General features: G+C 44.4%; 1 protein-coding gene across 1 annotated transcript in view; it reads left to right on the top strand.

The window, feature by feature from the left end:
* ercc3 (excision repair cross-complementation group 3) overlaps positions 1-10,283 on the top strand; it is a 41,235-nt gene extending 30,952 nt beyond the window's left edge. Inside the window, exons 12-15 of the mRNA XM_059967525.1 lie at positions 2,094-2,211; positions 2,836-2,954; positions 3,852-4,001; positions 10,029-10,283. Of these exons, the coding sequence (XP_059823508.1) occupies positions 2,094-2,211; positions 2,836-2,954; positions 3,852-4,001; positions 10,029-10,154 (513 nt within the window). The 3' untranslated portion in view covers positions 10,155-10,283. The remainder of the gene's footprint in view (positions 1-2,093; positions 2,212-2,835; positions 2,955-3,851; positions 4,002-10,028) is intronic.
* Positions 10,284-12,209: the final 1,926 nt, after the last annotated feature.

Here is a 12,209-nt window from a genome sequence, read left to right on the forward strand (position 1 = left end):
AGTCTTTCAAATATTTGGGCATCATTAAGCCAAAAGATTTGGCAAAATTATCAGAATGTAATTTATCAGCCTTTATATAAAAAAAATTAAGGAAGATGTGGCAAGATGGAGCTTGATTGCTTTTCTCAGTCTCAGTTCAAGGATTGAGTCTTATTAAAATGAATATACTGCCCAGACTGTTATATCTCTTTCAGACCCTACCAATAGAGATTAATCAAAATCAATTCAATGAATGGAACAAGATGCTATCAAGGTATATTTGGCAAGGTAAAAGGCCTAGAGTTTGTCTCAAAACTTTGCAATTAGCAAAGGAAAAGGGGGGGATGGGGCTTGCCTTCTCTTAGAGATTATTATTTTGCAGCACAGTTGAGAGCTGTGATATGTTGGTGTAACCCATCATATGACGCTCAATGGAAAAACATTGCGGAGCGGGTACTTCCCATCTCCATACAAACAATTTTAGCTGATAACAACCTGCAAAGTTACATAAATACTATTGATAACCCATGGGTGAAATGGACTCTTAAAATATGGAAAACTGCTATAAAAGAATATAATCTAGAGGGAGATATTGCAATTCTTAAATGGTGTGCATATGACTCTGATTTTACACCAAATAAATTGGATGCTAGATTTAAGGACTGGACAGCGAAAGGAATAACAGTTCTTTGCAACATAATGAAAGAAGGAACAGTGTTCAGTTTTGAAATGCTTAAAGAGAAACACTTATTAGAAAACCAAGAGTTTTATTGGTATGTACAGATGCGACAATATGTTAATAAGACGCATAAAAATGTAACCAAGGCAAATACATGCTTGATAGAGCTCTTTAGAAAAGCATATAATTCAGATAATGGTAGTAGAATCATTTCAAGCATGTATAAGGGGTTGTCAAATCTTAAAACACATTCGACTTCATACATTAAAACAAAATGGGAGAAGGAAGGCGGGATAATTATATCTGAGGAAGAATGGACAACAATATGGAGTTATCAATGGAAGTGTACCAATTCACAGAAATGGAGGGAGTTTGGATGGAAAAACTTGATAAGATATTTTATTACACCCTCTCAGAAATCCCATTATGATAGTAACCTCCCTGCTTGCTGGAGAAATTGTGGAAATCAAAATCATTATCATATTTTTTGGGACTGCCCTGTTATCAAAAACCATTGGAGGGAGATACACAATGCCCTACAAGACATCTTTAAATGTGAAATACCCTTGGAGAGTAAGACCATATATTTTGGATATATACCTCAAGAATGGTTGAAAATAGATAAATATTTAATGAATATACAGTTGGTGGCTGGTAAAAAGACTCTTACTAGGAAATGGTTATCACAGGAGAGCCCAACTTTAAATACATGGATGGAAATTACAATGAACATTTACAAAATGGAGAAGATAACAGCATCTGTTAATCATAAGCTGGAACAATTTGATTCATACTGGGAAAAATAGTTTACTACATAATGCCTCATAGGCCTGATTTTATTCTCACAAATCAATGAATCTGTTGTAAAAAAAAAATCACTCCCTACCTGTACATAGTTCTTTCCTTTTGCTTGTTTTTTCTTCCCGCTCTTTTTCTATGTCTATACCTCAGATAAATACTTTGTGGAGATTTGTGATATATATGATATATATGTACAATGACTGAAATACATCTTATGGAAATGTTTGATGAACCAATAAAAAAATAAATTGCAAAAAAAAAATAGTGCAAAAAGAGGAAAAAGGTTGTGAGCTGATGTTCTTAAGTTCATTGTCCATTCAGAAATCTGATGGCAGAGAGGAAGAAGCTGATCCTGAAATGTTGAGTGTGTGAATTCAGGCTCCTGTACCACCACCTTGATGGTGGCAGTGAGGAGGGCAGGTCCTTGGTGATGGATGCTGCCTTTTGAAGATATCCTCAATGCTGAGGAAGCTAGTACCTGGGGGGAGGGGCGGTGCGCGGATATAGTGAATGTGTGTTTTCTGTGTGTGAGAGTGGGGCTGTTTTGTAGTGGTTGGATCCAGGTCAACTATTCTTTCACCTGGCTTGGACTGGAGAGAGAGGGTGGCAGAGCTGACACTCTGATTTCTGGCAGGTAGGTGACACCTCGTTCGATCTCCCCGAGGCCAACGTCTTGATCCAGATCTCCTCGCATGGCGGATCCCGAAGGCAGGAAGCCCAGCGGCTGGGCAGGGTGCTGCGGGCAAAGAAAGGTGGGTGAAGGAGGTCAGGGAAATGAAGTTGGTGAGAGTGCTGGGGTGAGCATGGTGGGTTGAAGATTGTGGTGTGCTGAGACGGGGTGGTTTGTGTGGGGGTGAGTGAAGTGAAAATGGAGATGTTCGGGGGGCAGTGCGGAGTGAGACATGGTGGTAGAGCATGTGGGGTGTGGAGAGGGTGGCGGGTGTGTGGGTGGTTGGATGTGAAGAGGGTGATGTGTGGGGAGGACAGCATGTTGGGGTGGGGTATGGGTTGTAATGAGGGTGGGGTACGTGAGAGTGGGGAGAGTGGTGATGTAGTGTAGGGGTGAAGTGTGGGGAAGGTGACGTTTAGAGAGGCTGTTGGGAGGGTGATGAAAGGTGTGAGGTAGTAGAGTGTGGATATTGGGGTATTTGAGTGTGGACAGGGTGGTGTGTGGGGTGTGTGCCGAGACAGTTGTGGGGAGGGCACTCTCTTTCACAACTCTCCTCAATGGATTCCTTCGATACCTTTCACCACTGGCCTCGAGTGGGATCACGTTGGAATCTGTTTCCGTGCTCTGATCCCAAAGCCTGAATGGGTTCTGTCTCCCTCAACGCAGACTCCAACTTTCAAATGTTTGGTCATTGCCTCTTTCGCAGGGATGGTGGCTGAGGAATATAATGCCTTCTTCTACTCACTGGTGTCCCAGGATACCCAGGAGATGGCTTACTCTGCTAAAAGGCAAAGGTTCCTGGTGGACCAGGGTTACAGCTTTAAGGTAAGCTGCCCTGAGGGATGGGCAGTCACACTTGGAGTTCAGGATGGGTTGTGGCGTTGGAATCTACTTTCCTCTTTCTTTTAATCTTTATATATCTGGAAAAAAAACTTGTGGTATCCTACTGGATAGCTTACCTTCATATTTCTTCTTTGCTCTCCTTATTGCTTTTTGTTGCCTTCTGTTGGTTTTTAAAAGCTTCTTAATTCTCTATCTTCCAAATATTCTTGCTATATTACATGCCCTCTCTTTCAGCTACAACTGCTTCATCCTCTCTTTAGAATACTTCTTCATCTTTGGGATATATCTATCCTGCACATTCTGAATTGCCTTCAGAAACTCCAGATATGCTGTTTTGCTGTCATCTTTGCTAGTGTCCCCTTCCAATCAACTTCGGCCAGCTCCTCTCTCATGCCTCTGTGAATCCCTTTCCTCCACTGTAATACTGATACTTCCAATTTTAACTTCTACCCCTCAAATTGCAAGATGAATCTATCATATTATGATCACTGCTTCCTTCGAGTTCCTTTACCTTATGCTCCCTAATCAAATCTGGTTGATTACACAACACCCAATACAGAATTGCTTTCTCCCTTCATTGTTTTCTCAGTTGTTTTCTCCTCAACATGTTTATGGTAACCTATATATGTTTCAATAATAAATTTTACTTTGGCTTTATTGTCTACCTGCATTGCACTTCCTCTGTGAGTGTAACGCTTAATTTTGCATTCTGCTGTTGTTTTCCCACGTACAATTTCAATGCACTGTTGTGATGAATTGATCTGTATGACTGGCATGCACACGACCCTCGTGCTGTATCTGTGGAACACAAGGAGATTTATGCTTGCACTTTGCCTGTCATCAATGGCCTGAGACTGAACGGGAACCGTGTCTCTGCAGGTGATCACGAAGCTGGCCGGAATGGACGAAGAAGATCTGTCCTTTGGTACCAAGGAGGAGCAGCAACAACTACTGCAGAAGGTCCTTGCTGCCTCTGACCTAGATGCAGAGGAAGAGGTGGTGCTTGGGGAGTTCGGCTCCAAGGGGCAGGTAAGGGGTTCTGTTCTGAGCCCTGGGCTACGAAAGGGAATGGTGAAGCTACAGGAACAGCACAGAGGCACAGTGGGTGGTTGTGCTGCCTCGCCACACCAGAGAGTGAATTTGATTTCCCATTCTCATTCCGACATGTCGGTCCAAGGCCTCTACTGTCACGATGAGGCCACTCTCAGGTTGGAGGAGCAACACCTCATATTCAACTGGGTAGCCATGAACATTGATTTCTCAAACTTACGGTCATTTCTCCACTCCTCCCTCTTCTCTCTTTTTCCATTCCGATTCTGGCTCCTGTCTTGTCCCTTCTCCTCACAGGCCCATTACTTTCCTGTAGTGCCTCTCCTCATCCTTTTCTCCCATGGTCCACTCTCCTATCAGATTTCTTCTTCAGCCCTTTCTTTCCACTTATTTCCTCCCTGCTTCTTATTTCATCCACCGTCCCTCTCACCTATTACCTGCCAGCTTGTACTCCTTCCCTTCCCTCCACCTTTTAATTCTGGCTTCTGCTCCCTTTCCTTTCAGTCTTGAAAAAAAACGGGGGCCATTTGGTCCATTGAGTCTGCTCTGCCATTTCATCAAGGCTATTCCATTTCCCTCACAACCCCATCTCCTGTCTTCTCCCTGTAACCATTCACGTCTTGACTAATCAAGAACCTATTGACCTCCACAGCCTCCTATGGCAACAAATTCCACAGCTTCATCACCCTCTGGCTAAAGAAGTTGCTGCTCAACTCTGTACTAAATGAATGCTTTTTTTATTCTGAGGCTGTGCCCTCTGGTTCTGGTCTCCCCCACCATAGAAAATATCCTCTCCACATCCACTCTATCGAGTGGTTTCACGTTCGAGAGGTTTATTGAGCTCCCCTCATCTTCTAAATTCCACCAATTACAGGCCCAGAGCCATCAAACGCTCTTAATATGATAACCCTTTCATTCCTGGAAACATTCTCGTGAACCTGCTCTGAATCCTCTCCAATGTCAGCACATCCTTTCTTAAATGAGAGACCCAAAACTGCTCACAGTACTTCAAGGCTTCATCAGCATTACATCCTTGCTTTTATGGAACATAGAATAGTACGGCACATTACAGGCCCTTCAGCCCACAATGTTGTGCTGACCCTCAAACCCTGCCTCCCATATAACCCCCCACCTTAAATTCCTCCATATACCTGTCTAATAGTCTCTTAAACTTCACTAGTGTATCTGCCTCCACCACTGACTCAGGCAGTGCATTCCACGCACCAACCACTCTCTGAGTAAAAAAACCTTCCTCTAATATCCCCCTTGAACTTCCCACCCCTTACCTTAAAGCCATGTCCTCTTGTACTGATCAGTGGTGCCCTGGGGAAGAGGCGCTGGCTATCCATTCTATCTCTTAATATCTTGTACACCTCTATCATGTCTCCTCTCATCGTCCTCCTCTCCAGAGAGTAAAGCCCTAGCTCCCTTAATCTCTGATCATAATCCATACTCTCTAAACCAGGCAGCATCCTGGTAAATCTCCTCTGTACCCTTTCCAATGCTTCCACACCTTCCTATAGTGAGGCAACCCGAACTGGACACAGTACTCCAAGTGTGGCCTAACCAGAGTTTTATAGAGCTGCATCATTACATCGCGACTCTTAAACTCTATCCCTCAACTTATGAAAGCTAACACCCCATAAGCTTTCTTAACTATCCTATCTACCAGTGAGGCAACTTTTAGGGATCTGTGGACATGTACCCCCAGATCCCTCTGCTCCTCCATACTACGTAGTATCCTGCCATTTACTTTGTACTCTGCCTTGGCGTTTGTCCTTCCGAAGTGTACCACCTCACAATTCTCCAGGTTGAACTCCATCTGCCACTTCTCAGCCCACTTCTGCATCCTATCAACGTCTCTCTGCAATCTTCGACAATCCTCTACACTATTTGCAAAACCACCAACCTTTGTATCATCTGCAAACTTACCAACCCACCCTTCTACCCCCACATCCAGGTCGTTAATAAAAATCACGAAAAGTAGAGATCCCAGAACAGATCCTTGTGGGACACCACTAGTCACAACCCTCCAATCTGAATGTACTCCCTCCACCACGACCCTCTGCCTTCTGCAGGCAAGCCAATTCTGAATCCACCTGGCCAAACTTCCCTGGATCCCATGCCTTCTGACTTTCTGAATAAGCCCACCATGTGGAACCTTGTCAAATGCCTTACTAAAATCCATGTAGATCACATCCACTGCACTGCTCTTATCTATATGCCTGATCACCTCCTCAAAATACTCTATCAAGCTTGTTAGACACGATCTGCCCTTCTCAAAGCCATGCTGGCTGTCCCTGATCAGACCATGATCCTCTAAATGCCCATAGATCCTATCTCTCAGAACGTTTTCCAACAGCTTTCCCACCACAGACATAAGGCTCACTGGTCTATAATTACTTGGACTATCCCTACTACCTTTTTTGAACAAGGGGAAAACATTCACCTCCCTCCAATCCTCTGGTACCATTCCCGTGGACAACGAGGACATAAAGATCCTAGCCAGAGGCTCAGCAATCTCTTCCCTTGCCTCGTGGAGCAGCCTGGGGAATATTCCATCAGGCCCTGGAGACTTATCCGTCCTAATGTATTTTAACAACTCCAACACCTCTTCTCCCTTAATATCAACATGCTCCAGAACATCAACCTCACTCATAGTGTCCTCACCGTCATCAAGTTCCCTCTCATTGGTGACTACCAAAGAGAAGTATTCATTGAGGACCTCACTCACTTCCACAGCCTCCAGGCACATCTTCCCACCTTTATCTCTAATTGGTCCTATCTTCACTCCTGTCATCCTTTTGTTCTTTACATAATTGAGGAATGCCTTGGGGTTTTCCTTTACCCTACTTGCCAAGGCCTTCTCATGCCCCCTTCTTGCTCTTCTCAGCCCCTTCTTAAGCTCCTTTCTTGTTACCCTATATTCCTCAATAGACCCATCTGATCCTTGCTTCCTAGACATCCTGGACCCTGGCACCCGGGAGGCAACAAACCATGTGGGTGTCCTTCTCACGTCCACAAAATCTCCTGTCTGCTCCCCTGACTATAGAGTCTCCAATGACGACAGCTCTCCTTTTCTCCGCCCCATCCTTTTTTTAAAATTTTTTTATTAGTTTTTCAAAACATTTTACAAATTAAAAACCCCAAATCCCAATGAGGAACATTAAAACAGTGCAAAATTAAGCATACAATAACAATATGTTACAAAGGAAGAGAAATTAGCAAGAAAAAAGCACCTAAATTAGAGACAAGTAAGCTTAGTGTCCTCCTCGAGCCCCACAACACAAGAAAAAACAACAGCAACTCCAGACCAACCACAACACAATATTATAGAGAGTATAAGTCAGGACAGCCAAGCTCCCAGACTGTGAATACACTCAGCAACAGAGGATAATAATGCCTTCTACCAGAAAAAAAAAGCTGAAAGCAAGGGACCGAAGAGAAAAAAAAAAACCCTAGTCAAGAGGAAGGTTATGAAAGTACTCGATAAAAGGTCCCCAGACCTTATGGAACTTTAGATCCGAATTGAGAACTGAATAATGAATTTTTTCGAGGTCCAAACAGGCCATGATGTCGTTAAGCCATTGAGCATGAGTGGGCGGGGCAGCATCTCTCCATCTGAGGAGGATCAAGCGTCTAGCCAGAAGAGAGGCAAAGGATAATATTCGGCATTTGGTCGGACCCAGACATAAATCTGTCTCGCCCCAAAAACCGAACAGAGCAATTAAGGGGTTTGGTTCTAGGTGCTGATTCAGAATACATGATAACATAGTGAAGACATCTTTCCAGAATTTCTCCAAGCTAGGACAGAACCAGTACATATGGATGAGAGAGGCCACGCCCCTCTTGCATTTATCACAGAGCGGACTAACGCTAGGGTAGAATCGAGATAGTTTAGATTTAGACATATGGGCTCTATGAACAATCTTAAACTGTAAAAGGCAGTGGCGAGCACAAAGAGAGGTTGAATTAATCGATTTGAGAGCCCCATCCTTCTGCACCACAGGGTCAGACTCAGTGCCGGAGGCCCTGCCACCGTGGCTCACACCTGGTCAGTCGTCCTCACCAACAGTATCCAGTACGGTAAACTTATTATTCAGGGGAATGGCTACAAGGGTGCTCTGCACTACCTGTCTACTCTCCTTCGCTTTCCCCCCTCTGACTGTCACCCAATGACCTGCTTCCGGCAGCCTATGTGTGACTACCTCCCTGTAGCTCTCATCTATGACTGCCTCATTCTCCCTTATGAGTTGAAGGTCATCCAGCTGCCGCTCCAGATTCCTCACACGGTCTTCCAGATCGCCCAGCCGCATGGACTTCTGGCAGATGTGACTGCGGGAGAGGGGAGTTCCCCCAAGACTGCCACATCTCACAGGAGAGGCACATCACCATATCAGGAGTCATTGTAAAGACTAACTGGGAACAAGCTTGTTCTCCCCCTCTTCTCGTCGAAGCCTCTTGAGTCACAGCCTCAAAGCTCCACTCCTTCACTGGCCCACTCCCTCACTGGCCGCTTTCTACTTTTTTATATTCTAGTCCTTTCAAAATTGCATTTGCCTTCCTCACCACCAACTCAACTTGCAAATTAGGGAATCCTGCACAAGGACTCCCAAGTTCCTTTGCATGTGGATTTTTGAATTTTCTCCCCAATTAGAAAATAGTCAACACTTTTATTCCTTCTATCAAAGTGCATGACCATCACTTCCTGATACTGTATTCCATCTGCTGCTTTGCTCATTCTCCCAATGTCTTTTTGCAGCCTCCCTGCTTCCTCAACACTACCTGCCCTTCATCTATCTTCATTTCCACCACACAATTCTGTCAATTCCTTCACACAAGTCATTAAAATACAACGTAAAAAGAAGCAGTTCCTCCACTGACCCCTGTGGAACACCACTAGTCACTGGCAGCCAATCAGAAGAGGCTTCTTTTATTCCCACACTTTGCCTCCTGCAATTCAGCCAATGCCCTATCCATGCTCATATCCATTCTGTAATATCTTGGGTTCTTACCTTGTGTAAGCAGCTTCACATGCAGCATCTTGTCCAAGGCCTTCTGAAAATCCACCAATTCTCCTTTGCCTGTCTCGCTTGTTATTTCCTTAAAGAATTCCGATGGATTTATCAGGCAAGATTTTCCCTTGAGGAAATTATGCTGACTTTGGCATATTTTATCATGTGCCTCCACATACCCCAAAATCACATTGTATTGAGCAGTGGTGCACTGGGGAAGAGGCACTGGCTGTCCACTCTGTCTATTCCTCTTAATATCTTGTACACCTCTATCATGTCTCCTCTCATCCTTCTTCTCTCCAAAGAGTAAAGCCCTAGCCCCCATAATCTCTGATTATAATCTATACTCTCTAAACCAGGCAGCATCCTGGTAAATCTCCTCTGTACCCTTTCCAGTGCTTCCACATCCTTCCTATAGTGAGGCAACCAGAACTGGACACAGTACTCCAAGTGTGGCCTAACCAGAGTTTTATAGAGCTGCGTCATTACATCGCGTCTCTTAAACTCTGTCCCTTGACTTATGAAAGCTAACACTCCATAAGCTTTCTTAACTACCCTATCTACCTGTGAGGCAATTTTCAGGGATCTGTTTCCTCCCACAATCCAAAGTCATGTCAGTTAGGTTAACTGGTCATTGTAAATTGTCTTGTGATTTGGCTAATGTTAAATAGGTGGTTTCCTGGTGGCACAGCTCAAAGGACCAGAAGGGCCTATCCCACACTGTATCTCTAAGTAAGTAAATAAAGTGAAAGGTAACAAGATGGACTCAGGAGCAACAGCACACACTAAATGCTGGAGGAACTCAGCAGGCCAAGCAGCAATTGTGATTGAAGATCTCAGCACAAAATGTCGACCGTTTACTCTTTTCCATAGATGCTGCCTGGCCTGCTGAATTCCTCCATTTTGTGTGTGTCTCTTTGCATTTCAAATCAGCTTATGCAGATTTTCTCTGGTTTAAAATGGCTCTCACCCTGATGTGTTGCCCCTGCAGGTGCTGCGGCGTGCTGGCACTATGAGCTCCATGTCAGGAGCGGACGACACCGTTTACCTGGAATACCAGCGCAGCAAGAACCTGGGAAAGAACATCCACCCTCTCTTCAAACGCTTCAGGAAGTGAGCACTGTGGGCGCACACAGCTGCTCGGGACTGGTTTTCACATTGAAAACACATGCACAATGTTTGGGATATTTATTATCTTTGCTCTCAGTTGGAGAGATGTTGGAATAAATAATTATTTTCTATTAAATGTCTGTTACATTTAGAACAATGAACACTACAACACAAGACAGACTCACAATGTCATGCCATTCTAGATGCTGATTTGCACTAAATGTCTCCTCCTGTGTCGGGCAGATGGGGCTCATCAGCCGTGGTTGGCATCTCATCTGGGAGGAGCTAATCAAATGTCTGTTGCCTTGTGGTTATACATTCATGGCGAAGGCTTTTGGAGTAAACCCTGAGGAAAAATCTGGAGCTGGAGGTTCAACACTAACAATTGCTATATTGCTGGTGCCAGACTGTTTTGATCTCTGTGCTTCCTTTGGATTCATCAGCTGTGTGGAGAGGGGGAGCCTGCCCAATGGGCAACAGCTTGCTCTCCATATCGTACTGCCCCAGCTTGCATTTGACAGCTGGGATGCAACATCCATGGTTGACCTTATCAGGGCCTCAATATCCCTCCATACTCATGTATCTGTCCAAGCCTCCTAACCACCAGACCTCTGCCTTTGATCCCATTCCAGGTACCTGCCAGTCTATTGGAAAAAAAAATCCCCTTTACAAGTCTTTAAACTTTCCACTTCTAACCTTAAAAATATGTCCTCTTGTAAGGGTTTGACATTTCTACCCTGGGGAAAGATTCTGCCCGTCTGCTCTATATATGCCTCTCAGAACTTTAGAAACTTTTTGGGTCTCCCCCTTGGAATCTAATGCTCTAGAACAACCCAAGTTTGTCCAACTTGTTATAGCTCCTACCCTCTAATCCAGGCTCCCATTAAACCTCTTCTTCCCCCTCCCTACAGCCTCCACATTCTTCCTGATGTGCAGTCTAACTAAAGATCAACATAACTCATTCTGACTTGCACTTAAAACCCACACCAATGATAGCAAATGTGCCTTATGCCTTGCCCTCTTGTCTAGCCATTTGTAACTGAACTGTTCTTCCTGCCCTGTGACCCAGGACAGGGTAAAGGGAACTTATATTAAAGAGTCAGCAACTGATTGAGCATTAATTTATTGGAAATAATTATCTTGAGTCCATTCTTCAACCCCCAATCAGTGCAATTGCTGCAAAGTGATCGCTCTGGCATGTCGTCTGTCCTGTGGAAATTCCTCGCACTGCTACAATTTCGAGGGTGGATTTCCAGAGAGAAAAGCGGCCATAAGTTCAGAATTACTGCTTTCCGGAGCTGATGGTCAACGGTCATGGTCTGAGGAGATGTAAATGGAAAAATGAGAGCAGTTATACAGCAGGGAAACAGACCATTGAGCCCACCTCATCCATACTAATCAGTGGGCATCAGCTGTGTTACACCCACCTCCCAGCACTGGGGCATCCATCCGATCCCTGGACGATTCCTTTACTTCTGTAAACATGTCATTGGGCCATACACAGATACAGGCCCTTCAACCCAAGCCAATTTCCTGCAATCAGGCAATATCCCTCCATGTGCCTACTCAAGTGTTTTGTAAATGACACTTGCCTTTAACCACCACCTCTGGTAACTCATTCCATATACTCATCACCCTCTGTATAAAAGTCACCCTTAAGATGCATATTAAGTTTTTCCCCTTTCACCATAAAACTATGCCCCCTAGTTTTGGACTGACCTACCCTGGGGAAAAGATTATTTCTGTCAACCCTATCAATGCCTCTCAAAATATTAAAACATTTCTGTAAGGTCACCCCTCATGCTCATATATTCCAAGGAAGAAAGACCCTGCCTGCCAATCTCTCCCTATAAACTCAGGCCCTCTAGCCAGGCAACATCCACATAAAATCTCTGCAGTCTTTCCAGTTTAACCATATTGTTCCTGTACAGAGTCACAAAAACTTGTAGAAGGTACTCCAGGTGTGACCTCACCAATGACTTAACAACATAGGATCTGGGCCCAAATGTGGATTGTTTATTCCTCTCTATAGATGCTGCCTGCCTTGCTGAGTTCCTCCAGC

The sequence above is a fragment of the Hypanus sabinus genome, chromosome 4 (genome assembly GCF_030144855.1).
Source record: "Hypanus sabinus isolate sHypSab1 chromosome 4, sHypSab1.hap1, whole genome shotgun sequence".
Taxonomy (NCBI): domain Eukaryota; kingdom Metazoa; phylum Chordata; class Chondrichthyes; order Myliobatiformes; family Dasyatidae; genus Hypanus; species Hypanus sabinus.